This window comes from Eubalaena glacialis, chromosome 1 (assembly GCF_028564815.1).
Source record: "Eubalaena glacialis isolate mEubGla1 chromosome 1, mEubGla1.1.hap2.+ XY, whole genome shotgun sequence".
Classification (NCBI taxonomy): domain Eukaryota; kingdom Metazoa; phylum Chordata; class Mammalia; order Artiodactyla; family Balaenidae; genus Eubalaena; species Eubalaena glacialis.
In genome coordinates this window covers 48301951-48329143 of record NC_083716.1, presented here as the reverse complement: position 1 = coordinate 48329143, position 27193 = coordinate 48301951, and the positions used below count along the sequence as shown (strand labels likewise).

Here is a 27193-nt window from a genome sequence, read left to right as displayed (position 1 = left end):
CTAGTCATCAGAAGGTACCTGCTGGAATATCTCAATTTAAAAGTTCTATAACAGATTTGTAAACAGTAAATTGTCATGAAGTATGGCCACGTTTAATACAACAGTAACAAAAAGATAGCTACAGAATGACCTAAAACTGGTTGGGGGCAGGTCAAAATTAAGATCTGGACCCCAGTGATCTGAAATCTTAAAAATCTGAAATGGCCTCGAAATGTCTAAATTCTGTTGTTTCGACAAATAAGCTAGATAACAGATTTTAAAAGTGGGGGGGAGGGTAAGTAGTCCAATATTTACATTTTTGGAAAAGAAATAACTTTTTCATGTTTTCTTTCCTCTCGTTTTAGAAGAGCCACACATGTAAGAGTCACAGCTGCAGCCACATAAAACCAAGCGGGCCTGGTGTTCTCTGGCAGGGTTTCCAACTCCCCACACGACTGCCGTAGTCAGCCCGCTGCCGACTCCACTGGCAGCTACTCAGAAGAGAACCCAGTAATAAACATAAACTTACAATTCCAATCAGATGCAGGCAGGGCAAATGCTCCTTGGCTTCGCCACACTCACGCAGGAATGAGAAATCAGCCCAGGCTGTGGGACCTGGGGCTGATACCGCAATAATGATCTGTCAGAAGCAACTCGGACCCAGGGCCAGATTGCTAGCAACGCTGCACAGTCAGCTGAACTGCACCAGAAACATACGTCCTTCAGTTGTAACCTACTGGCACGCCTTGTTGATGGAACCCTTAGAATACACCTGAGAAGTTAATTTATTTTCGAAAGGGAATTTCCAGCATTTCAAGGATGTTCAAAATGCCGGGGCAGAAAAACACAGCTAGCTGCCCCTGTGCTGAACTTCAGAGCCTCCTCTCTGCGCACGTGCATGCCCCGTACTGCCCCCAACCTCCCTCCCCCACACACCTGTGGACCCTTCAGAGCTCCGCCCGAGTAGCACCTCTGGAAGAAGTCGTCCCTGACCGGCCAGTTAGGCGTCCCATCCTCCAGGTAGGTGCCTTCCCAACACCACGGTACCTGGGCACACCTGACGTCTCCACTAGAATGCTAGCATCTACCAGAGTGTTAGCATCTTTTGAAATCCGTATCTGTCTCCCCCATTAGGCTGGGAGCCACTTGAGGTCAGAGACTGTCTCAGTCATTTTCGTATCTTTAGAGACTAGTATAATGCCCACCTCACAAGACGCTCAATAAATGCCGAGGGAATGAATGAACGAGGTTCTGAATTGGGCTAGGGATGAGGAAGACACCAGCGGTAGAGAAGCATGGCTTGAAAACGGTCAAAGTGGGTCCCTCAGAAATGGGTTCAAGAAACGTCCCTTTCTACCTCCTTTATGGCCTGCCTCCTGCTGCATTTCCTACCCCTTCTACATACATGACTTGAAAGTACTTCTCCGAGCTGTAGTCACTGCCTAAACGTGGCTGGGCCCACTGCGAAGAATGAGGCCTGGCAAAGGGTGACTGCAAAGCCAGGTGTTTAATTTAGAATTTTATAAGGAGGAAAAAAAAGGAGAGGAGGGTAAGCTCATTACGTTGAATGACAAAAATTTTGTAAGTTATTTTCAAGCCCTGATGTCTGTTTTTGGGGGTTTCCCAGGGGATTCACTTTGCAACAAGACTGGTTTTTGCACACCAGCTGACTGGAAGAAATCAGGAGTCCTGAGTTTGGGTCCAAGCCTCCCTAGGACCAGGTGGGAAAGGCTGAGCAAAGGTTCAATTTTTTATGAAAGACTTCATCTTCTAGCAGAGGAAAAAAGAAGTTTAACTAGCCCTATATTTACATTACTAGAAAGGAAATAATGTTTCTAGTGTTCCCACTTTCATCTTTTTCTTTAATCCATACATATAACAGTCACAGCTGCAACCAAATAAAACGAGGTGAATGTGTTATTCACTGGGAGGTTTTCTAACTCCTATAGTCCCTCAGACTCCAGGGGCAGCCATTAGAGCAGAACCCAGCAAAAAACACAGATTTCAGATACCCACTGAGAAGGGAAAACCAGATGCAGGTCCATAACTAGTAAGGGGAGGTCTGAACTTTAGAAACATCATTTAACACCACTGCATTTGTCTCCTCGACCACACAGTGAGCCAAATAATAGGTCCTTATAGGACTAAATGAGATACTATGTATACTATACCCTTTGGAAACTATTTTTTAATACTACATACATGTTAGATACTATAATTATCGGCAGGAGATCACACAAAAAAGTAAAACTGAGAAATTTTAGTTAATTGTAGGTTAAATGTGAATAAATAGTAACAAATGTCAAGACACTTGGAATCGCAATCTTGGGCAGGCAGGAGTTAAGTGCAGCCCCCAAGTCTAGAAGGCCATCATGCTACTGCACCTGTACTATCAGCCAAGATCAAGATTATCATGGTCACTCTAGACACAATGCCCTACACACCTAGTACAGCAAGGAATGTGGAAACTAAGCCTTATAAGGCACAAGAGAAGCATCTGGAACACTGACCTCAGAACAGAGAAAACTGTGAGGAACCAAAGTGTAATCTTGACCTATCCACACTCAGAACCAATAAGCAGGCTGTGAGGTTGGAAGAATGCCCCCTGGGCAGATGTCTAGTGACCCCTAGTATGTTCAAAGGAGAAATAATTTTTTATTTCTCCCCAAACAATTACTGATAACGTACTTATAGTCATACAGATATTTTATCACTAAGTGGACCTTAATCATACTAATAAAAAATGTATGAGAGGTAAGAAAAGCCTAGCATCAAACAAAACTAAGTTTATAACAGCTAATGAGTTGCCTATGCATATTACATACAATTGTTAAAGTGCTTTTTACCTTGGAAGAACGTCACGTCTTCATACATATCAATATTTATATAAGCTCTTCCTCATGATTCTCACAGACCCTCTTACTGGCTTGATGGAATCTTTGTAGTAAATGTTTTACCTAGTGGGCATGCAAATAACAAGAGTAGCTAATATTTGTTGAGTGTCTGACATTTGCCAAATATCTTAGGTGTATTACCTTTTGTAATCCTCATATCACCCTTGAAGAAGGTACTGCTAAGATCCCCATATACAAATGGGGAGATATACAAGACCTCATAGTTATTAGGGGAGGCTGTGGCATTCTGACGCCATGGCCTGTGATTTCTACCCCCTATGCCATATAGTACCTCCTTAAGTAACACTGGCTAGCTCTGGACAAGCTGTGTTTTGAAATTATATATACATACATATTATGTATACATTTTTTAAATTTAGAGGCAGAAAACAAACTCTAAGTAATAATAACAACTAATAGCTACCGATGCTCACCGTGTGCTGGGCACTGTTTTAAGTATTTATATGTATTAAATAAGTTAATCCTTACAACCCTATGAGACAGATACTATTCTTAATCCCTTTTTCACAATTAAAGAAAGGTAGACAGGGACAGGTAAAGCAGCCTGCTCAAGATCACCAATGTGAAGATTCTAACCCAGAGTCTGTGCTCCTAACTGTTGGATAATCTTGCCTCTCATAAAGTATTTTCAAACTTCCGAAATTCACCCCTTGTCTCATAGCACCAGCCAAAAGGTCAATAATCACCTCTTTAAATGCTATACAATGAAAACAACTGTTCAAGAGCAAATCAAATTCTAAAACTTCAATTCAAATTTGTCTCAAAAAACGTCAGTGCTAAAAGTTTGAGGAGAGGAAAGACGGCCTTCGTTTTTGTACGATAACATGATTCCTTCCCCACCTCGCTACTATGCAGAGTGGGTCAAAACTCACTCTTCACTGGACACCTGCCAACTTTTCCAAGTAACAGTAAAATCAGCTTAGTAATTCTTTTGACTACAGGTAATCTGGGCTGAACAAACACGTAAGATACACTTAATACCAGACAAACCGATATACAGGCATACCTTGGAGATATCACAGGTTCGGTTCCAGACCACCGCAACAAAGCAAATATTGCAATAAAGCTAGTCACATGAATTTTGTGGTTTCTCAGTACATATAAAAGTTGTGTTTACACTATACTGTAGTCTATTAAGTGTGCGACAGCATTATGTCTAAAAGAACAATGTACAGACCTTAATTAAAAGATGGTTAGCCAAAAAAACGCTAACCATCATCTGAGCCTTCAGTGAGTCACAGCAGTAACGTCAAAGATCACTGATCACAGATCACCATAACAAATATAATAATGAAAAAGTCTGAAATACTGTGAGAATTACAAATGTGACACAGAGATATGAAGTGAGCAAACGCTATTGGAAAAATGGCAATGATAGACTTGCTTAAGGCAGGGTGTCACACACCTTCGATTTGTAGAAAGCGCAGTTATCTGTAAGCACGATAAAACGAAAGGCAATAAAAGGAGGTATCGCCTATACTCAAATGCCTACACCAACCTACAAAAAAGGCAAAATATACCTATTAATGGGAATTATCAAATATTAGTAGCCCAAGATTATATATTAATAAAATGAACATGCCCTCTCCAAAATTTCAAGGAAGTCACGTATTTTGCTGCTTGAAATTTACAACTGACCTTATTGCTCTGTTTTCATTTTTACATTGCAAGAGCCACCAAGATCTGTAGTGATTGTGAGGGAAAAGTCACACATCATACAGTTAAATCATTTCTAATATAGGGTGAAATGTCAATCTCAGGATCATCCTCCACTTATTGCAATATCCATGAAAATATTCTACAACAGAAGCACAGTGAGTACAATTTGATTTTTTAAAAATATACTCAAGGCACCTAGCTGGGTATTTAATATAGTTTGCATTTCTGTAGTGCAATAGGTTTTCTATTTCAGACAGATAAGAATTCCTTACAGATTAGTCTAATTTGCTAAATTGAGATACTCAGTGTTTTACTTTTCTTATCTGCCTTTTTATGGTCTATCTGGTGGACTTAATTGGCACATCTGAGCAGATGAAATACTCTCAGTTAGGAGTCCAGATCTCACAGAGTAAATAAAGACTGATGTAGACAATCATGCACTGGAGCTGAGGATGAGAGGTGTGTGCAGAGCACGGAGCAGAATTAGTCTTCATTTGTGTCTTAGCTTCGTCATTTAAAAGAAGCCAGGATGCTCTCTAAGAAAAGTCCTTAAGGGAGTTAACTTTTTCTTCTCTCTTTAAAATATAGAGTCCTAGAAGAAGAAAAGAACACAAGTTTATTTCTTGAGAAAGAAATCAACTCCCAGAAACTGATGACAAGAACAATCTTCAAATAATTATACTTAGTTTCTGGATCAAATCTAGATTAAATTTTTACCAAATTCAGATTTTTAGAGATCAAATGATCTGCGTTTTTTTTTTTTTTAAAGGTACAAGCAAATCAAGCTCTACACTGTATCAATAATTTGGCCTTTGCCTAAGTGTGACCTGAATCCGTGTGCAGCACAAAGAAAGATGCAACTGAAGGATAAACATGGGACAATCGCAGTGCAAAGGGATTGGCTCTAGGCAAAAGGAAGAGGAAGAGGCTCGGTGAAGACAATAAAATGGAGACAGAGCAGCTGAGACTGTGGTTCTAGGAGGCATGGCCTTTAGCGCCGTTTCAAGCAAAGGAATGGGGCCTGCAAAAGTGTGGGCTTGGTCCTCATCAAGCAACGGGAGAAAGTGATCACTGAGGCCATGCTTTCTGAGCCCAGCGCACCAGTCCACACTGACAGACCACTCCCTCCTGACCCAAACCACCGGCTTCTCCACTTGCTGCTATCCTGGGCTAATGACTTCAGCTTTCTCGGCTCAGGTTCCTACCTCCTAGGGCGCTGTGAGGACTAAGCCAACAGATCCACGTAAAGTGAAGCACTGCCAAGTGGTAAGCGTTCACTAATGTCAGCTATCTTAGTCCTCATAACAACCTCCTCCCTCCCCCACGGATACCACCCTTGCTCAGGCCTCCAAATTTCAAATCCAAGAGGCTTTTTTCAACATTTATCCTCCTCAGCTTTACTCATCTCGGCATCTGAAAATACCGACAGCCTTCCCCTCCTAGAACTATGCATGTATACAGCTAAACCCTCCAAACCAGGAACCAACTCGCCCCTGGCCACAGAAGCCACAGTGCTCAAGGGAGAGGGTGATGAAGATACCATTTTCCCAGATGATTAAGCCTTACGGAGGCTTAGAAGATACTCTGTAAGATTTACACAATGAATGGAGCCATCTGACCTTTTTTAACTCAAAGTTATTCACAGTAAATAAAGTTCAAAATGGGGCAAAAGAAAAGAAAAACCTCTAACGACAAAACTGTATTAGAAGCCAGTTACATCAACCGGTGTCATGACTACAGACGCGGGTTACACCACACCATGAGGCAAATGCTATGCCCATCCACACCAGACCTGTCAAGTTTTCTAAAGTCCCTAGCAATCTCCCCAAATCTTCACCCAGCTGACTTGGGTCTGGGGTTTGGTCTCCAGCCCAGGGAGGTAGGGGCAGCTATGTCCTGATTCTTGGCACCACCATGTGGCCACACATAGGTACTGCCCATTCCACCCCACTCCACAAATGAAAGGAAACCGCCGTTTACACAACCCGGTCCCGGCTTCAAATCCCAGCTCTTAACCAGTGAGATCATGGGCAAACTGATCACCCTGAAAGGGCCAAGCTAAAGTGTTTGTGCAGCCTACTATAATTAGAACAACTGAAAGATATATATGCATAGGATCAAAGGCTGGAATGAAATATAGAAAAATCAAAAATAGAGGTGTAGGTAGTTTTTTCTATCTTAATATTACCACAATTTCACTATAAAAAAACAAGGAATTATCAAAAGTGAAAGGTCAGGGGCAGGGTATGGGAAGCCTTCAAACTATCTGGAAGTACCAATTCAAATCCATTTCAGGCTGTGATCTCAGCAGGTTGGCCCAAAGTACCAGGTAATCCGAGGAGACTCAGGCACCACCTACTGAAGAGTCTGTTTCTAAATTCTACTGTTCCCCTGACTGAGGACGGGGCGGGGCAGTGATTTACCCCAGCAGCAATACCAAGCTAACCGGGCTAGAGCTGAGCATTACATCCTCAAACCCCAACATCCTTACCGACAATTCTTTCCAACCTCCTCAAAGGTTTCCTAAATGGGAACATCGTAAGGGCCTCTGATGATGAGGAATGCTACCAACCTCACCTCAGAATCTGTGGGAGTTCAAAGCCCAAGTGCAGTGCCCAGCTCCTGCAGCTCCAGGCTGAGCCCTAAAGGTGCTCCCCACGTGATTCTCAAGCACACACCCTGATAAGAACCCGATACACTACTATATACAGCACTGAGCTGAATAAACTGACCCCAAAGCTCCTCCCCAGGCCCTCTCCTAGGTAAACACAATTGTGCAGGGTACATAAAAGAGAAGTTTAGAGAAAATGACATACAAACTCAATCTGCCAAAAGTCACAGCCTCAGAAAGGAAAAGAATATATAAAGTCCACTTATATATATCAAAGTAGTTCCCAAACTTGCCAGTGCATCAGAATCACCTGGGAAAGCCTTTTTAAATTACCACCTGGTAGTCCCACGTACACTTCTTGAATCAGCACCTCCAGTGGTGGAGCTCCCAGTGATTCTGCAGTATCGGCCCACGGGCTGGGAATCTTTGCCTTAGTCTGTGCTTGTTGCCAAGGAACTACAGCTGTTAGGTTAGCAACTTAAACAATGGCTGGCAAATGGAAATAGAAAGGAGAGATTCAGAGTATAGGTTTAAGTCAAATTATAAATGTTCTCCCTAGTGGTGCCAGCAGGAGACAGACCTTATTTGGAAGTGCATCCTCTCACTCGGGGTGTCAACGGACCTACACTCCAAGTCTGACCCAAGCAGTACGTCCACTGCTGGGGAAAGAGGCAAGAGTTGGTGACATTTTTTGTTTGTTATATCTCACTGTTGGCAAACAGTTGGCATGTTGCTTGCTTCCCCCTGTTGTCCCCGTGCCAAGGTAGACATCACCAACGGATTGCGGCACTCTTTCCCAGGGAAGCCCAACAGGCCTCAGTCTCCCCCGAACAGATTACCACTGCCAAAGGTGGGAGCTGGCGGGCAAAGGCAAGGGCTTGTGCCTTCCCTGTCCTGAAGTGGCAGCTTAGCAACTGGACTTCTCTGCAGACCACGGCCACCACGCCAATACCCAAAGCAATCCAAACGAGACCCTTGAGGAAACAACGTGCCCCCAAAGCAATGCAAGTATTTTCCTGTTCAGTGATGCACCTGAAGTTCGGGGGTAAATGTGGCAAGTTTTTAACCTGCATCCTCAGGTCCATATCAACATATCTGAATGACCCAACAGACCAGGACCAGTGCTGGGATGAACCTCCTTCACAAAATCTTCCCCAAATACCTCAGTCCAATTTCATTATGCCCTGCACACTGGTTAGGTCCCATCTGTGCCCACGTCCCCTAAAAGACTGCAGATTCCTCACAGGAACCCCTAGATGCCGTCCTAGAATGGAGATGTGCATTCATGCAGTGAGAGCAAAGATGAAGCAATGGAGCTGACCTCACAGCTCAACTGGAAAATGAACCAACTACACTGAGGGAACCAGGATTGCAGATCTCTGATCACCTGCCGGGGAAAGGTGCACATATGAAATGTTTGGTCTTCTAGGCCACTCTGGGCTCACCAGGGACACATATCACCCAACACTGAATGTGTGTTATTTCTGTTAAGTGTTTGGCACCTGGAGCTCCCAGACCCTAGCTTTCTAAAGCAGCAATAGATTTTAAGGAAGACCTAACAACTGAGAGCCATACCCTAATGGAAACGTGAGTACCCCAAAATTAAAATAAAAAATAATGGATGCTTTGTAAGATCTGTTAGCATTGACATGAATAAGAAACGACAGAATATTTGCTTCTAAGAAGTGGCCCATCCATCACGGTACATTATCAAAGGTATGAAAATCAGGGAACACCATTGAGGAGACAGCCTCCAAATGCAACAGAACAGAGAAGAAAGCAGGATAAAAATGTTGGAAAGGCAAAATACACAGGCAGTTTATAAGATGGTTAAAACTCCCAAGACTGATCTGAGGTCTTGGGCTAAGTCAGAGAAAGCAGGATCATCTACTATCCAGATCCAGAAAAGGTTAAGCTGTAGAAAAGGCCTGACAGGAAATTCCCACGAGCGTCAGCTAAAACTAAAGACACCTAGTTAGGACTAATCTAAAGCTAATGAAAGACCTAAGACTCTCCAAGTTGAGAGAATAAAGGGGGTGAGATGTCTAGGAGTCACCCACTTTCACTTCTAAGGGTTCAAAACAGCATTATAATTAACAGGGCTATAACCAACACATATTTCAGTCCAAAAGGTACCTACCTTGGGTACATATTCCTAAATTCTAACCATTAGGAGAAACTCATTTTCTATGTTGTAAACTATACGGGGCTTTAGTCTTCTTATCCATCAACAAACCACTGCTAAGGTAAGAAGTCCTAAAGTCTTTTTCTTCACTCAAGGGGATACCATTACAATTCATTCTGTCTACAAAGATCAACAACAAGAAATAACAAAGTATAGAGTGACTGGCAGTTTTAAAATATTCTTAATATGCTTCTCAATCCTGAGCATTTTATTTTCTTTTAACATCCCCCAATCCAAAGGGTACCAAAGGAGATGCAGTATAAACATTTAAATGTGGATATCTGCAGTTTAACAATTATCTACCTTAATAACTGTAGCTATAAAATTTTAAGAGCTATAGTATTTTGGTGGCAATTAGAATTATTGATATTTCTGAAATTCATTTGAGATTTTACTATAACTTGAGCAAAAAACTGGCTTCTAATATGGCTTTGGAAATAACAGTTTTACAATCTTAACATTATTAAGAAAAACTTATTGCCGTGAATTTAAACTAAACCCGTATTTAAAATTCAATAAAATAATTGCTCTTGATCAAAATACTGGTATACTTAAAGTATATTTAATATTGACTCAATTTAATGGGAAGAATATTCACTCCACTTGTAATCAATATGTTGAGATTAATACTTATATTAATTCTCTACAATAGTTAAGAAAAAGACTGATGCCACTCACTGTTCAGACAACTTTACAGATATCGAATGTGCAAGTTACAATGAGAAATGACAAACATTAAGCCACTCCTCAACTCTGTCTTGCTGCAAAAGGTACTACCACAGTGAGAGTGTAACAGCTCTCTTAAAGACCTGGACTTAGGTTGCAGGTACTCAAATCACTGGTGAAAAGAACTATGCTCATCTGCTTCTAAAAGGATGTATGTGGCAGTCTGGATGTAGGGCATCAGCAGCTCTAAATAACAGAAGAAAAGAATATCAGGTCAATCTTCATTCGCAAAGGCCCGTGGAAAGCTACAAGAATTATAATAAACTAGGTCTCCCTACACTGAGAAACAAGAAAAAACTGTTGAGGACTGGGGAAAAAAGGCACCCTGGGAGCAGGTATTAAAAAAGTAATCTGTTAAGCAGATTCCCACATCCCTTTGAGTCTCGCGGCACTCTTAATAAGCTAAGGCGTGAGACCTGAGTCGCACGTCATGCTCCGTGGGACACGGTGGAGACTGCAGCATACACACTGGTTTTCTTGACTCAGAAAACGTGTGGCAACATGCAGTGCGGACTCCACAAACAAACGTGTTCACCTTCCTTTCACTTACTTACATCAGATACTGAAAAATTCACGGAAATAAGAAGCCAAAGTTAGTCTCTAGCATAAAAAAAGAAAGGGCACAGGAAGGGTATGCTGGGCATAGGAAGCCCATTTCTGGCACGGTATTGTTGAAATTCTGTAGAGAACTACTTTTTCAAGACATGGAAGGAGGAATTTAGGAAAGCAAGCTTATTCTTTCATACACTAAAACTTAAATTTCAGCTCTTTTTTGAAGGAAAGTCTCCTAAAATTACTTTCACCCAACATACACTACACAAGCCAACCTCCTCCTGCTCCTGCCCCTTGTGGCAGGGCACCCACTCTCCATGTGAAGCCACACAGCTCCTGCTTTAGTCCTAGGCATGCCTCTCGCCCCAGCCCTCCCCCTAAGCTTTTCTTCTTAGACTTGCCCTCAAATCTCAATGAAGACCCCGAAGTAGAAGCATCTTGGGTCAGCTCCATCGAGGACTCAGGGGCTCTGATGGTTCTAGCAGGCTAAGGTTGCAGGAAGTCCAATCTTTGGATGAATGGAGGTCTAATGTATTACGCTAGACTAGAACTCATTAATAAACCTACCACCTACGATAAAGCAAGCAGTACAATCCCTGGAGACTGACCTTAACCGCTGCTTATAATAACCTTCATCTCCATCATCTCGGCATCTCACTACTTTCCGACCTCCTGCTCCTCCTCCTGCGGCTTCAGCTTCTTCCCCAGAACTTGGAAAAAAGTCATCATCAGTCTCCTGCACTGTGACTTTCTTCTGCCGTTTCTGGCGACTGAGCACCAGTCTCCGATCACAGTCGGTGCCTTCCCCGGACAGGTCAGCCCCTGCCGCCTCCTCCAGCTCCTCCTCCGTGGGCAGGTACTCAGACTCTTCACCCTCAGAGTCTCCCTCTGCCTTTGGCCTCACATCACACGCCAAGGGTTTCTTTCCCTTTAGCAATCCCACCTGCCCCTGGATCTGAAGAGCCCTCTTCTGGAGTTTCTTGATGTGTTTTTTCAAGCGCTTATCTGTTTTCGAGAGAACTTTGCCTCTCTTGTCTGGTTTGTTTTCACTGAGTGTTGAGCTCAGCTCAGAAGTGACCGAGGCCGGGGCTTTTTTAGTTGCTCTTTTATTACAAGCTTGCTTCTTTCTTTCAAAGGACAGTTTTGCTTGATCTGCCAAATACTTTTCAAAATCTGATGCTTCGTTGAGCATTAGTTTTCTGGGCTTTTTCTCCTGCTTCTGAGGGATCTGGGTACCAAAAGGTGTCATCTGACCAGTGCGGACGAGCTCTTCCCACGCAGTCTCCTGAGCAGGCATGAGCATGCTGCCGAGGCAGGACGGCCCTGCTTCTGAAAGAGGGATGACAACACGTTGGGCACTAGCACAAAACTTTCCAGGAGAACAATGGATATGTGCACTACTCAATACATAAATTAAAAAAAAAAAAAAAATCACTGACGTACTAAAGTAGATGACGTACTAAAGTACAGTGTGTATGAAGAACAGAGTGAAATTTACTATACATATAGCATTCATGCCGCATTTAGTATACTCCTATTCAAAAAGGTAACTTCTCAATAACTTTTCCCAAAACACTGCATTATCAATATACTTTCTGTGCATCCAAAGACAGACCCAGTCGTATGTAACATACAGAGGGAGAAATTTTACCATGTTTCCTTATCAACTGCCCTTGAGGAAGCAATCTCCCAAGTTTCCACGTCACTGCTAATACCAGCATTCAGATGGACTTAAATACAAGAGACAGCAGAACTGAAAATAGACATCTAAAGAATCAGCATGTACCTAAATAGGTAAAACATAAATGCTGCCTCTGCACTGCCCAATAGGAGAGTCACCATATGGCTACTTAAATTTACATTGAAAATTCATTCTCTCAGTGGTACTGGCCACATTTCAAGCGCTCAATAGCCACATGTGGCTAAAGGCTACCATAATGGACAACACAGACAGCATTTCCACTACTGCAAAAAGGTCCACTAAACAGCACTGTGTTAGATGTGTGAAGTTAACTGACTGAAGGGATGAACTAAAGTTGGAAGTTATGCCATAATAATAGAAAGCCACCCAGAAATCATCCCTCTTTCATTAGTTGAAATTAATCTCTAGCAAAATTACTTTACCCATAGCCAAAATACCAAAAGAAGCAAAGGCTTAACAGGAAGGAATCCATATTCTAAAATCTGTATTTCTTGTAGGCCATAATAGCACAGTGCAGTTTTTCATTAAATGTGCACTGAAGAAAAACATACATCAGAAAGTGCACAAATCCTAAGTGTACAGCTCAGTGAATTTTCAGAAAAAAAACAAACCCATATAACACCAGCATCCAGATCAGGAAGCATAAATTACTAGGACCCCCAGATATGCCCTTCATGGTGCCTCTCAGCTTCTACCCCACAAGATACTGACTGACCTATTAACACTGTAGACAAGTTGTACCTGGCTTTCAACTTAATGGAAATGGGAATGTCTGTACTTGTATCTGGTTTCTTTTGTTCAACATTATGCTTGTGTGAGTCACACTTACTACTGAATATAATTGCAGTCTGTTGATTCTCATTGCTGTTAGTATTCTATTATATAACTCTACTACAATTTTTCCATTCTAGTATTACTGGACATTTGGGTAGTTTCCAGGTTTGGGCTACTAGGAATAATGTTGCTATGGGTATTCCAGTACACATTCTTTGGTAATGTATGTATATAATTCTTTGGGTATATTAAGCTTTAGCAGGCACCACCAAACAGATTTCCAAAGTGGTCCTATCAATTTTAAGTTCCACCAACAGTGTTTGAGAGTTTCAACTGGTCCACATTCTTGCCATTCCACTTTAGCTATGCTGGTAGGCATGTAGTAGTACCACGTTGTGGCCGTAATTTGTATTTCCCTAGTGACTAGTGAACTAGGGAATCTTTACGTAAGATCTGTTGATCTTTTGGGTAGCCTATTGTGAAGAAAATGTTCAAATCTTTTGCCCATTTTTCTCATATGTGGTCTGTCTTTAAAAGAAAAAAAAAAAAAGATTTCTAGGAGTTCTTCATACGTTCTGGACTCAAGTCCCTGGATTGATACAGATATTGCAAACATCTTTTCCCATTCCGCAGCTTGCCTTTTCACTCTCTTAAATGCTATCTTTCAGCGAACATAAGACTTTAGCTGTAACATAGTTCATTTATCAAATCTTTTCCTTTACAGTGAGCATTTTTGTGCCTTGTTAAATCTTTGCCCCAAGATCATGAAAATGTTTTCCTATGTTATATTCTAAAAGCTTTGTTTTATCCTTAACATTGAAATCTACAATCCATTTGGAATTTATTTTTGTACTGTATAATGGGCCAATATTCACTTTATCTTCATGTGGATTAACCCAGCACACTTAGTGAAAAGACGATTCTTCTCCACAGCACTGTATTGCCACATCTGTCATAAATCAAGTAACCACATATGGGTGGGTCTGTTTGCTGGACCCTCTACTCTGTCCCATTGGTGTATTTGTCTATCCTTATGCCACTACAGTGTCTTAATTATTATAGGTTAATAATAGGTCTGGATATTTTGTTCTTCTTCAAGATTGCCTTGGCCATTCTTGACCCAATGCGAGTTTATATAAATTTTAGAATCAGTTTGTTAGTGCCACCCACCCTCAGCCTACTCTTCCTACTCTACACCCTCTCCCTCAAAAAACTCCCTGAAATTTATATTGGGGTTACACTGAAACTATAAGTGGATAGAACTGACATCATTACAATACTGTATCTTCCAATCTATGACCATGGTGTATCTCCCCATTTATTTGCCTTCTTTAATTTTTCAATGACATTTTGTAGTTTTTAACGTAGAGAGCACTGAAGAAAACTACCTTTTTTACTAAGAGTTATTTCCAGGTATTTGATTTTGATAATTGCCATCTTTATTAAATTTTATTTTTTGCTTTTGCTCGTATGTAGAAATATGATTGATTTTTATATATTGACCTTGTATCCAATGACACTGCTAAATTCACATAGTAATTCCAATAGACTGCCCATTGATTCTTTCGGATTTTTGATATGACCAATCACATATGCTGTAAATAATGATGGTTTTATTTCTCTTCTTACATTACTACACTATCCAGTACCATGCTCAACAGGAAAGGTGATAGCAAGCACCTCATCTCATCCCAGATCAGAGGAGCAAAGCCAACTGTTGCAAAGTTTATCCCACCTAATTCCAGGAAAGGATTCTTTAATCAGATAATCCTCACAACAATTAGGAAACGGATCACTATGTGGAGACTAGGGGAAAGGAAACCTCAGGGAAGCATGTCAGCAAAGAAATGAAGGTCTACTATGTTTATGCCCATCTCAAAGCAGACTTGGAAAGGTTAAAGAGTGTAGCCAAGGTCTATACCTGGGCAATACAGAGCTGGGGTATACAAAGCCTAGACGCTCTGTTCTCCTGCCCCGCCAAACAGCGCATAGAGCACCAGGGAGAAGGAAGGTATCCCAGAAGGGATGGAGGAGGAAGGGTTATAAGAGAGACCAGGAGTCTGAAGTGTTAGCTGGAGCCCCACTGGAGAGGGATAATAGGAACCAGGAGTTCAGAAAAAGGGCGAGGCCATAGGTCTACAGATTTATAAGATACTAGAACCTAGGTGGCCACAAAAGCCATAGGGAATGGATGAGATTATCTGGGGAGAGGTAGTATGAGAAGGCAGCGGCTCAGGGCTTCCCTGGTGGCGCAGTGGTTAAGAATCTGCCTGCTAATGCAAGGGACACGGGTTCAATCCCTGGTCCAGGAAGATCCCACATGCTGCGGAGCAACTAAGCCCGTGCTCCACGATTACTGAAGCCCGCGCGCCCTAGAGCCCGTGCTCCGCAACAAGAGAAGCCACCACAATGAGAAGCCCACGTACCACAACGAAGACTCGACGCAGCCAAAAGTAAATAAATAAATAAATAAATTTATAAAAAAGACAAAGAAGAGGGCTCAGCAAGAAATTCTGAGAATAATCAACATTTAAGATAGGCCTAGAAAAGCTGGTCAAAAAAAACTAAACAGAAATGGTCAGAAGGCTAAAAGGAAAACCAGAAGAGAGACATGGATCCTGGAAGGCAGGGAAGTATCAGCTGCTACAGACAGGCCAAGTGGAGTTTTTGGATGGGGGAAGTAACAATTAATCCTGGGCCAAGTTTTACCAAACAAAGAATAGGTAGCAAAAGACAGCAGCAAGTTCCAGTCAGCCAGACCAGGACAATAGTTTTTTTTACCAATGAGAAATATGGCATTTCAGCAGCAGAAAGCACTCCTCATAGGCCCAATGGATTCTGCGAGACGTTAATAGCACATCTAATATTTATTTTTTTCCAATGCCTCAATTAATTCTCACAATTCTCTTGTCTTACTGAATAGACTTCTGGAATTAGTAGAAAATATTTGCCTGAAGGGTTTAAATCTATATTTCAACTAGTAAATAACCGAACAGCTACCAACAATTTCTAAACACACATGCACACACACTGACTACAAAGATATTTCGTTTCAGAGCTTATGCATCTTCCCGAAACGTTTTCCAAAAGATGCCCATCCAGGTCAGTGATATAAATAAAATCATGGCCATGGATTAAATAACCTGAATTAAGATGCCCTTTCTTGAACAACAGAATTGATGCTTGGAAAGCCTGCCAAATATGTCCCCAAAAGATATTTAAAAGCAATTCTATGAATGTTGATGGATGATGCTTGGTCAACAAAACGTAATTCAATCAAGATGTTAGGTGTCTATGAAATCAATTATACAAGAATGTTAAGATTTCTAATTTATTAGACGTAATACTAAATGCGCACCAGGAGCCTCCATTAGACTGAGTTAAAAATTTACTTTCTTTCTCTGAAACCCCATAAGACTTAAAATAGATTTGGTTCTACAGGTGTGGAAAATAAAATTTTCCTGTATCTCTTTTGTCACTAAGTAAACAAATGTATTTTTCCCAACACCCAGGCCAGAACTGAAGAGACACCCTCCACTGACGAGCGGCATCAGGCATCAATTCAAGAACAGAGACACTGTCCCCAGTATCCTCACCTGCATCCTCCTCCTCCAGACTGGCATGATCTAGTTCAACTTTCACCTCTGCTCCCCCAAGGATAGCCTGGAGACGTTTTTGTTTTGCTGTGATCTTCTTCAGCTGTTGTTCCTTAATTGGTAGATATTGAATACAAAAAACAGCAATGAAATGACTAAATGTTAAATACAAAAGACAGCATTACAAAATTTTAAAAACTTTAATCAAGAGCAAAATAAAAATAAAACAGAACTACCATATATTACTATTACTACAGAAAACCTTATTTGAATAACTGCCACTTTTCTAGCAGGAAGGAGCCCTCAAAGCACGTCCATCGGGCAGCATCCCTGACCCCACCCACTCTCCTGACTGGGCGGCACAGCTCTCTACTTGCCTGAGCAGCTAAGTTCACGTGCACTGACTCTCCACTGACTTGGGAGGTGGAACTGCTCTACATGGTTTCCCCATTACACACTGGGTAAATCACTGAATTTCTCTGTTTCTGACCTTAGCAGCCAATGGGCTATGAGGTCAATAGGCTGTAGGGATAAGAAACAAACACAAATGTTCAAACAGTCGAAAAAGTCAGTCGCCTTTGATAATCTACCATATTTATGACTGTCCTTTATAGTATCTTACCCGATCACAAAATTGTAAAGGGAAAATCTATTTTGATATACCCTTTTATTCTGTCCTCTCCGGGCCCCTCTTTGTCTTGTCTCCCTCTACATCACCAGAGCTTGGATATGCGGCCATTCCTAGGGACTCCCTAATTAACTAGGCCTGTGGTAGGTGGTTCTTCTTCCCAAGGTCAAGAATGCTTGAACGCCAGACATGAGTGTGGGGCAAGGGGACATCCTGATTATAACACCATGTTGTAATGACTTGTAATTCCTTTTACTGTATCTCACAGTTTTTTTCTCAGCAAACTCTCATGCAAAACAGCCTCTCTCTCTGAATAGTCTCTCTCTAAACAGCAAAAAGCTGCTGAAGAAAGATAGGAATGTATAACCAAGTTAGACCAGTACCTAAAGGGGCCTAAGACTGGTCCTCTCTGCTCTTCGAAACCCCAGCCCACCAGAAGCCCACTATTCACATGCTCCACGAGAAGCCAGGCGGTCTCCTCTCTGCTTTGGGGAGACCTCGGGTGCCTCAAGCCACTGTGAGCTCTGACCTTTGGGCTGCTGCTGTAGAGTTAAGTGAGAGAGACAGTGTGGGGAAGATCAAGAACTGCTGAGTGGAGAGCAAAAGGAGGAACCAAGGTTAGCCACACCCCACAAGTAGAGCCTGAATAAGAGCTGTGAGGACTCTACTCAGTGCACTGAATCAACTGCAAGCACAAGGCCATCTGCTAGTCACTTCGGATGGCAGCAATAAAATGATCAAAACTAGTCACTTCTACCTCCTGCAGTATATTGTCATGAAGTGTACATAAATTCTGAAAAATGTTTCAAACCTCATAAAAACAATGTCATAAGTAACAGACATTCCCTACCCTTAAGTCCTCCAACCCTAAGTGCAGACCCGGTCAGTGTGGCTGGGTGATGACTGAACACCGAAGGCCAGCCTCTCAGAACAGTGATCACGAGTGTGTGAGGGGCGAGGGCTGGGTCGATGGGAAACGTCTGCAGACAATCAGTGCAAGCAGGAACTGAGCAGGAAAAAGAGCAAGTCCACACAAGAAGACAAGGAGACTGCATGAGAGGCCAGCATGCCAAACAAGAACCTCAGCTGGGGACAGAAAGTGGTGCCGCAGGGAGACTATGAAAGTACCCGAGTGAGGAGGCACGCAAAGCCAAGAGGAACTTTTTCTCAGTTACGTATGTATGCGTACATATGTGTATTTTTAGAAACACTCTTTAAGCAGAGGATGTTAAAGGGAAACAGCCAAAAAATTAAACGTATAAAAGGAACTCAAAAGTTCCTGTTATAAATTTGCTTCACATCTTACCAGTACTTTTCAGAACAGCTATTTCCTAAATATTAAACAAGCCTAAATAATGACTTTTGCAAAAATGCAAGACTTGGTGTGTTATTTGGAGTCACCTTGTTGTACTTCTGTCGTTTTACAGAATCTAGTTTCCTGTTGATGTCTTTGTTGGTGGCAGCTTGAGGCCTAAGTTGTTCAATAATTTTATTGATTTGCCTTAGGGATGTCGTACATGACCTGAAAAAGAAGATAAAATGTCCATTTTCCACTCTGGTAACATCTTTTATAGCATAACATGAAGAGAGAAATGCTAAAAACATGTCCCTTTTACTTCTTATTAACTAAAAGACAAAAGAAACTAAACCAGAATACATATTCTTTTTGGCCACTAATAGAACTTGAAGGGTTATTAGAAGTCTAAGATGACTGCTCATGTTTTTCTTTAATCTGGCCAATTTTAATCAGTTCATTCCCATTTGCAAGCAGATTCATTCATTCTACAAGCATTTTAAGGGTCTACTCTATTCAAGAGACTGTGCAAAAACAATAGGCAATAAGTAGTCCCTTTATATGAAAAAATGCATACACTTTTTTTTTGAGAGTTAATTTTTTAGAGCAGTTTTAGGTTCACGGCAAAACTGAGAGGAAGGTAAAGATTTCCCATATACTCCCTGCCCCAAATACGCACAGCCTACCCCATTACCAACAACTCATACATGGGTGTTTAAAGGCCATTATGGAAGTCTCCCAAAGCTTAGAAAAGTACTAAAAATATTTAAACATCTTCTTATATAGGTCAGGCAACTGTGACAATATTTTTCTTTTGCATGACTAGAAGACTTATTTGCTGTCATTTTACACTTTGTAGTGCAAAGAAAAAAAATCAATTTATAATACATTCCTCCTAAAACAGACATCATAGAATTGTAACTCCCAACTTTCAAAACACAAATTCAATCTTGACACTTGTGTAATTTGCTGTTTGTACCCTTTGTGGATTTCAGGAGAAAAGATGTTATCAATGCAAGTTACTGGCAGTCTCAGTACGTGTCACCATCTGTCTAGTGTTAGGCGGCCCCTAGTGTTAGGTGACTCTGCAGCACCCTGCTCTGTCACCTCTACAAGCAGTGGACACATTTCCCAGGTCAAATGTAAAAGGTGTGTTCATTACATGGCATCGAGGTCCTCACACCTGAAGGTCAGACTACAACTATTGGAGAACACCTGCTGCTCAAGAGGCCCAAAAAACACACCAGAAAACTGTTAGCAGAAAACATGCCCTTTAAGTGCCAACAGCTGCCTGTACCACAGCGCCCCCCCCCCCAGCCAAAAGCTCTACGTGCCTCCCTCCCCCTCCCCCAGCCGCTCCCACCTGAGACCACACCATCCCTCCACCCAGTCCTCCCCTTCCCCTTCCTGTTTCCCTGACACAGCCGAGAACACTGGCCAAGGGAGGGCAGACTGGCAACGGAGAGCGAGCTCAACTCAATCCTCCGCCCCGTCTTCCAACCCAGGTCCAGGGCACCCCCTCCCCCACCAGTGTGCTGTGCTCAACACGGCCCAGGTCTGTTTCTCCTCTAAAGCACAAGTGAAGTCTCCATGGGACTTCACCTTTCTTTAAAGAGTCAAAAGTACAACAGAAGAAAGGAAAAGCAGGGAGTTGTTTCTCACTGTTTCTAGAAATGCAAATCTGAAAAGATACCAAAAGACAGGCCCTAAGTTTAGGGACAGGAAACTGGAAAGAAATTTCCAGTTTTGGGGGGGGGGGGGTGCGGATATGTTCCTTGTATCTGGAGTAGGACATATCAGAACTTTAGGAACACTTCCCCTGAGAACCATTCTGTGCACAAGCTTGCAAAATCTGGGGCACTTAGAACAGTGCTTCTCTCCAGGACATCATGCGTAAACAATCTGCTGTGAACTGAACTGAGCCCCTAACTACTGTGTACAACGCTTCTGAGCGAAAGGGCTGGGGTTTAGACACAAGGTCAAGGACCACCCTTACTGACCCCATCCTCCAATTAAAGGTTCTATAAATCTCCTAAATTTCTGGACTATCACAGCTATTGTCTGAATTTCTCCGTCATATGTAAATACAAACTCTATAATCAGAGAGAAGGTGGTCCACTCACGTGAGGTCATCCAGCACTGACCGATACTCCTTCTCCACGTCGGCAAGCTGGGCCACACAACTGGCCTCGTGGATGGCGCTGTCCACCTGCTGAAGCACTCCTTGCTCCAGCACGTCCTGGTCATAGACGTCCACACCCAAACCCTGCAGCTCCAGGGCCTGTGCACTGGGCTCCACCGCCTGGATCTGATGTCTGTTGATGTGCAGCAGGGCTGGCCCTCTCCTCGGAAGTTCCGAGGGATACCCCTTGGCGGAAGTGGAGGGTCCATTAGCAGGGAAACAAGAGGGGAGGCTCTCCCCCAGCTCCACGTAGCCATCGTTTTCCTGCTTGATTGTCCCCTCTGCACTCTCACTGATATCCTGACTCTGTGAACAGTCTTGCTCCTGAGTTTGACTTGAGTGGGGGATTCTCTCATTTGGCATCCTCTACAGACTATCTAAAAGGAAAACAATTTTTCAGTAAGCCCTTCAGTTATATAGAATTGATATTTATATAGTTTCTTAAATATCTTATAATTAAAGCAGACCAATTTCTCAAAAAATCAAGAAATAATCCTCCAATTATACATAAATTTAAGTTCCCAAGTATTTTTCTTAAAAGGGCACAAGCTATGGATCTTCTTGAGTTCTGATAATTGAGAAAAATTAACCCAAAAAAAAAAAAGCAGAAAAAAGAAGAAAAAATGCAGTATCACCAACAAACGACACTGGGGTAGCCAGCTAAGAAAGCTGGCAACCAGAATCCTGAATGATGCCCACAGAGTCTTCTCCAAATCAACTGAAGTCATTTCACTGCTGCTTTCCAAGTTAGCCTCTTCACTGCATTATGGCACAAGTGACCTACATTATAGTGGCAAGATCAACTGTAAAGTATAGATTTAGTGACTTGAGAGAGATTCTCTACAAATCTAACACTAAAAACTTTTAGGCTGAACTCCAAAAAACAGAAACTCTGAACAAGAGGTAATAAATAGCACCACTCAAATCAGAATCTGAGGAAGATTAATTAAAATATTCTCAAAAATAACTCCATTTCAATGCATGATATAATTTCTCACCATCAGGCTGGCAAAAACATGATGACTGATAATCCAGGATAGGCAAGAAAAATCCACTTTCACATAATGCTGGTGGGAACATAAGTTAGTAAAATTCTTTTGGAAGGCAATTTAGCAATATCTATCAAGATTTAAAATTCACATTACTAGGCACTTATTCCAGAGAAATACTCACATATACATAAGGATATTTATTGTAGCATGTTTTTAAATAGTTTTTAAAAGGCATTAAGTATTTTCAATGGTAGTGATATAAAAGCCAAGTAAGACGAACAAAGTCACATCGTATGAAGACATTTATATTGGAAAACAATGTGTATCCACATCTGTGTGTATGGAATACATTCAAAATGATCTGGAGATACAAACTAAACCTGCGACAATTGGGAGGGGGAAGCAGAAGGAACAGGTAGGAATAAAGGGGAACTCTCACATTTTACTCCAAGATATCAAGAACTCCTTGAATGAAAATGTGTTCGCTATATTGCCTGTATAACTTCATTGAATAAATACTTTTATATACGTTAAAAAAAAAAGTGACAGCTTTTCTTTTTATTTAACTGTGAATAAACTAAGGTTTCTTTAAGCACTGAAACTTTATTTCTATGAAATGACGACAAATTCCCCAACAAGCCCCACTCATTCCTCATTAAATAAAATGATCCCAGTGGCCAAGCACTAGGATACAAAGATGCCAGGAACTTAAGTGTCATCCTGCCCTGAGCAGCTCACTCTCTAGTGGAGGAGAAGCATGCCAGTAACAACACAGAGGGGCAGGTCTGTAAAAGAGGCACAGGCAGGAGCCCAGGTGGGGGACTTCCCTGGTGACAGTGGTTAAGAATCCACCTGCCAATGCTGGGGACATGGGTTCAAGCCCTGGTCCGGGAAGATCCCACATGCCGCCGAGCAACTAAGCCCATGCGCCACAACTACTGAGCCTGCACTCTAGAGTCGGCGAGCCACAACTAGTGAGCCCGCACGCCACAACTACTGAAGCCCACGCGCCTAGAGCCCATGCTCCACAACAAGAGAAGCCACAGCAATGAGAAACCTGCGCACCGCAACGAAGAGTAGCCCCCGCTCGCCGTAACTAGAGAAAGCCCGCACGCAGCAAGACCCAACGCAGCCAAAAAAATAATTAATTTTTAAAAGTTATCTTAGCAACTTAATAAATTCTTTAAGTCAAATGAAAATCTCTGATTAACGTAGTCTTCAAAATTAACATTACCTACAGTATTTGGAGCAAGTCACTTTGGAATATACACTGAGATATTTTTCTAACAGTAAAGATATAGAATCTATTTCCCTTTTTTCCTTCTGTTTCCCTGTGACCAAGGGCATATATGATTTTTTTCTGTAAATTCTTTTTTTTTTTTGAATTTTTGAATTTTATTTTATTTATTTTTTATACAGCAGGTTCTTATTAGTTATCCATTTTATACATATTAGTGTATATATGTCAATCCCAATCTCCCAATTCATCACACCACCACCACCCCCGCCATTTTCCCCCCTTGGTGTCCATACGTTTGTTCTCTACATCTGTGTCTTAATTTCTGCCCTGCAAACCGGTTCATCTGTACCATTTTTCTAGGTTCCACATATATGCGTTAATATACGATATCTGTTTTTCTCTTTCTGAGAAAAAAAGAGGCCAGGTGGGCACAGGGGAAAGGACAGTGCACTGGGTCTGGAGTTCAAAAAACACATACAAACTGAGATTTGAACATGTGACCCAGGATCTGATATACAGGAGGTGTTCATACACGCTGAAAGGAAGTAAGGTTCAGAGAGGAATCTAAAATAACAAGTATGGTCTGGACAACTGAGTCACTCGTGAATTCAGTCACAAAAATATGAATCAGAAAAGCAGCAGATGGGAAGCAGGGAGAGCTGGCAGTAACGTGTCCAGCTGGCACGCAGGCAGAAATGCAAATCTAGGCGCTAGAGAAAATCTGGACAAGATGTGGATGCACTGGCAGAGTAAACAGCCCCAGGGATCCCAAGGCTGTGACAGGTACCAAAGATCCTTGTAGAGGGTAAGAAGAGGCTAACACTGAAAAGGTTAAAAGAGAACAGCCGAGTAAGAAAGTTCCTCCATTTGGGGCCGTTCTGATTATTTTCAGGAGAAAGGATTAAGATTGGAACTCTATCATTTTCAACAGAGAGAGCAGGATTCTGGCTCAGAGTCTTCATACTAGCTGGAATTTAACAATTCTGTTTTCATTGTTCTTATTTGTATGTATACAAAGATTCCCTTTTCAGGTTAAAAAAAAGACATTAAATCCATCAAAATATTAAGTAATAAAACTGTAATACAAAGAAAAGGTTAAAATAATAATGTTTGGAGAAAACTTCTAGTAACAGAAAAAGAGTAAGAGGGAATGGTTAAAAATGGAAGATAACAGGGCAAGTTCCAAAGGAAACCAGAAAGGGTCCAGTGGATTTGGAAAGCAGGTCACTAGTTACCTTAGTAAAAGAAACCTTAGTGGAGCAAAGGGGACAAAGCCAGACTGTAGTGGGATAAGAAGTGAGTAGAGAAGGAAACAGAGGCCTTATCCCCTTAAGGATAGGCCATGGCAGGGAAATCACTGGAATAATAAAGTAATCAGAGGATGGGGTAAAGATGCTGAGTAATTGACCTTGGGTTCCAAGCTGGGTAGATTTTTAAAAAAACAAGCCAGAAGGGACTGGAAGAGGGAGGGAAGGAGGGAGAAAGGGAAGGGAAGGGAAGGGAAAAGGAAAAAGGGAAAAAAGAAATAAGGAGTCAGTCAAGAAGCCACTTGGAGAATGGACCAAAGGGCAAGTCTCCTGGGAATAAGAGATGAAAACAAGGAAGTTCTCCTCAGAAGGTAAAGAGTTTCCAAAGTGAAATAAATTATATGACATTCAATAAATATTTATTGAGGGACTTCCCTGGTGGTCCAGTGGTTAAGACTCCACGCTCCCAATGCAGGGGGCCGGGGTTCGATCCCTGGTCAGGGAACTAGATCCTGCATGCTGCAACTAAGAGCCCGCATGCTGGTGCAGCCAAATAAATAAATATATTTTTTTAAAATATTTATTGAAAGTCAATTACACCAGGCAATGTACTAGGTTAACTAGTTTCCGTCCCCATAGAGCTTAGAGGCTCTTGCGGATGACACACATTTTAAGAATTTTATATATACATATACATATTTACGTATAAGTATGTATTTATACATAAATTATACACACACACAAATGTAACTGTGGTAACTGCCATAAGAAGAAAGTACAGGATTCTTCATGACAAAATAACAGAGGAGCCTGATTGACATTGCAGAGGTAGGTGTGAGGTCAGGGAGGTCTCTCTGATAAAGTGATATCTGAACCAGCATCTGAAGGATGAATAGGAGTTAACAGGCCAAAAGTGAACATTTTGCAAAGAAACAGCATGTGTAATTGCCAAGGCTGGAAAGAGCTGGTGCGGTTGGAAAAATGGAAGAAGGCTGGAGCATTGTGAGAAATCTTTATTTTATTTTACATGAATAACAGAGTTAAGGGAGCTGATAATGACTCCATTTATTGTGTAAATTCTACAAAACATCTTCTAACACTCTGCAAGGCGTAATCATCTGAGAAAACAATATCTTCATTGTCTTTCTTTAAGCACTGGGGCTTCTGTGGGATGAGCTGGATTCTGGTTGGAAGGTTTGGTTGAATGCATGCAGAGCTGGGGAGGGGAATGGGCATAAGTGAAGACTAAGGGGCAGGCAAGGGCCCTGAGGAAACACAAAGGGCCTGAGGAAACATGAACTTGGATTTTTCTCCAAGTGTAATGGAGTGACTTCGAAGAGTTTTAAACAGGGTGACGATGGCATGACCCAATTTATGTCTGTAAAAGACCAGTTGGACTACTGTACGGATAATGGATTGGAGGAAACACTGCAACATGGACATGTTGGGACACGTAAGGGTGACAAGTGACAGAAGCCTGGAACAGGGAGACAGCACTGAAGATGGATGCTACGTGGGAAATCTTTCTGTTACGGAACTTATATGCGGACTGCTCAATCCTCCTTCACATACTCCCACTTTACTGTATCAATGCCTAAAGTGCCTGACTTGTACTTACCCCGATTCTCTCTTTCAAATAACAACTCCAGTGTTTTAATCGAGATCAAACAGGGCCGGGCTGCCCCTGCGCGCGGGGGCCGAACACAAAGCCGAAAAGTTGATGCTTACATGCCGGCCCGCCTGCCCGCGGCGGAACCAGAAGCTGGGACACCCCCCCGGCCCCCCCAGGTGAGCGCCCCGCAGCGTCACTTCCGGCCGCAGGTGGGCTGGCGCGTTAGGCTAGCGCCCGGCCCGAGGGCCGGCTTCCGGCCGCCCGCGCGGATGGGCTCGTTCCCGGCTGCCAGGGGTCCAGGCGGGGCCGCAGCCGCCTGGACAGCCCGAGCGGGCCCCAGACATCTCCCGCCCGACGTTCAACCCAGCCGCCAGAACACTCACCCCAGGGCCGCGCGGCCAGCCGTACGGAAACGTAGACGCAGACGCCTTCGCCAACAGCCTTGCAACCGGGACTGGGACCGGCCGCGGCGCGTGCGCCCTCTGCCCGCCGTAAGCACCGCCCCCAACAATGACCTGACGGGCTTGCGCGCGTGGGACCTACGGCGCATGCGCCGGCTCTAGGGTTTATTTTGAACTGCGGGCGAGACCACGTGGTTTGAGCGGAGCATGCAGTCTCGCCTTTCTACCTGTGAACCGGGTGCGAAAGTGGCCTAGGCTGCTGACCTGTGGCTTGTGACCAGCGCTTCACTCGTGGTGAAAAATGCCTCTGTAGTAAGGCGGTTATAAGAATTAAAAGACATGTTTCCAGAAAAAGAGAGAGAGGTACGTATACTAGTGTGCCGTGCGAATGTAAGTGCTTACAATTAACCATGAACTCCAAAAAGAAATTGAGCTTGGGGAAGGGAGCTGGCTTGAGCACTGCACATTTCAGTAGCCGCGCGCAGTAGGCGTAGTGACCTCTCTTGCTCAAACGGCACGGCTGTTAGCACGTAATAGGGCTTATTTATCTCTGTTCCCCCCTTCGCTCTACACACACACACACACACACACACACGCACACCCCACCCCCCAAGCAGGGGTGGGTGTGTGTGCATAGTGGGCCTACGTCAATGCCTTGATTGCATTAGTGAGCCAGTCATTTAATATTTGTCCTCAGATCAAAGAGGTAAGGAGAATTTTGAGCCAGGTGAGAATTTAGCTGGGAACATTTGCAGAAACGAAATGTTCACACACGGGTTCAGAACAAAGGGAGGAAATTGAGCTACACCTGAGGAAGGAGTAGCCCACGATGGGTGGCAGCTGTACCATACAGCAGCTTCTTAGCCCAGGGATTCCTGCTCTGGGAGAGGGTGGATTT

The 27193-nt window shown here is 42.6% G+C and overlaps 1 protein-coding gene across 2 annotated transcripts in view; it reads right to left on the bottom strand.

Moving 5' to 3' along the window:
* The window catches only part of ERCC6 (ERCC excision repair 6, chromatin remodeling factor), a 70028-nt gene extending 43663 nt beyond the window's left edge, over positions 1 to 26365 (bottom strand). Inside the window, exons 1-5 of one of the 2 annotated variants that reach the window (XM_061196243.1) lie at positions 26278 to 26365; positions 20745 to 21180; positions 18729 to 18849; positions 16700 to 16811; positions 11236 to 11956 (exon numbers count right to left, since the gene is read on the bottom strand). In XM_061196243.1, coding sequence (XP_061052226.1) covers positions 11236 to 11956; positions 16700 to 16811; positions 18729 to 18849; positions 20745 to 21166 — 1376 coding nt within the window. In that variant the 5' untranslated portion in view covers positions 21167 to 21180; positions 26278 to 26365. The remainder of the gene's footprint in view (positions 1 to 11235; positions 11957 to 16699; positions 16812 to 18728; positions 18850 to 20744; positions 21181 to 26277) is intronic. The other variant, XM_061196253.1, reaches the window with a different exon arrangement.
* Positions 26366 to 27193: the final 828 nt, after the last annotated feature.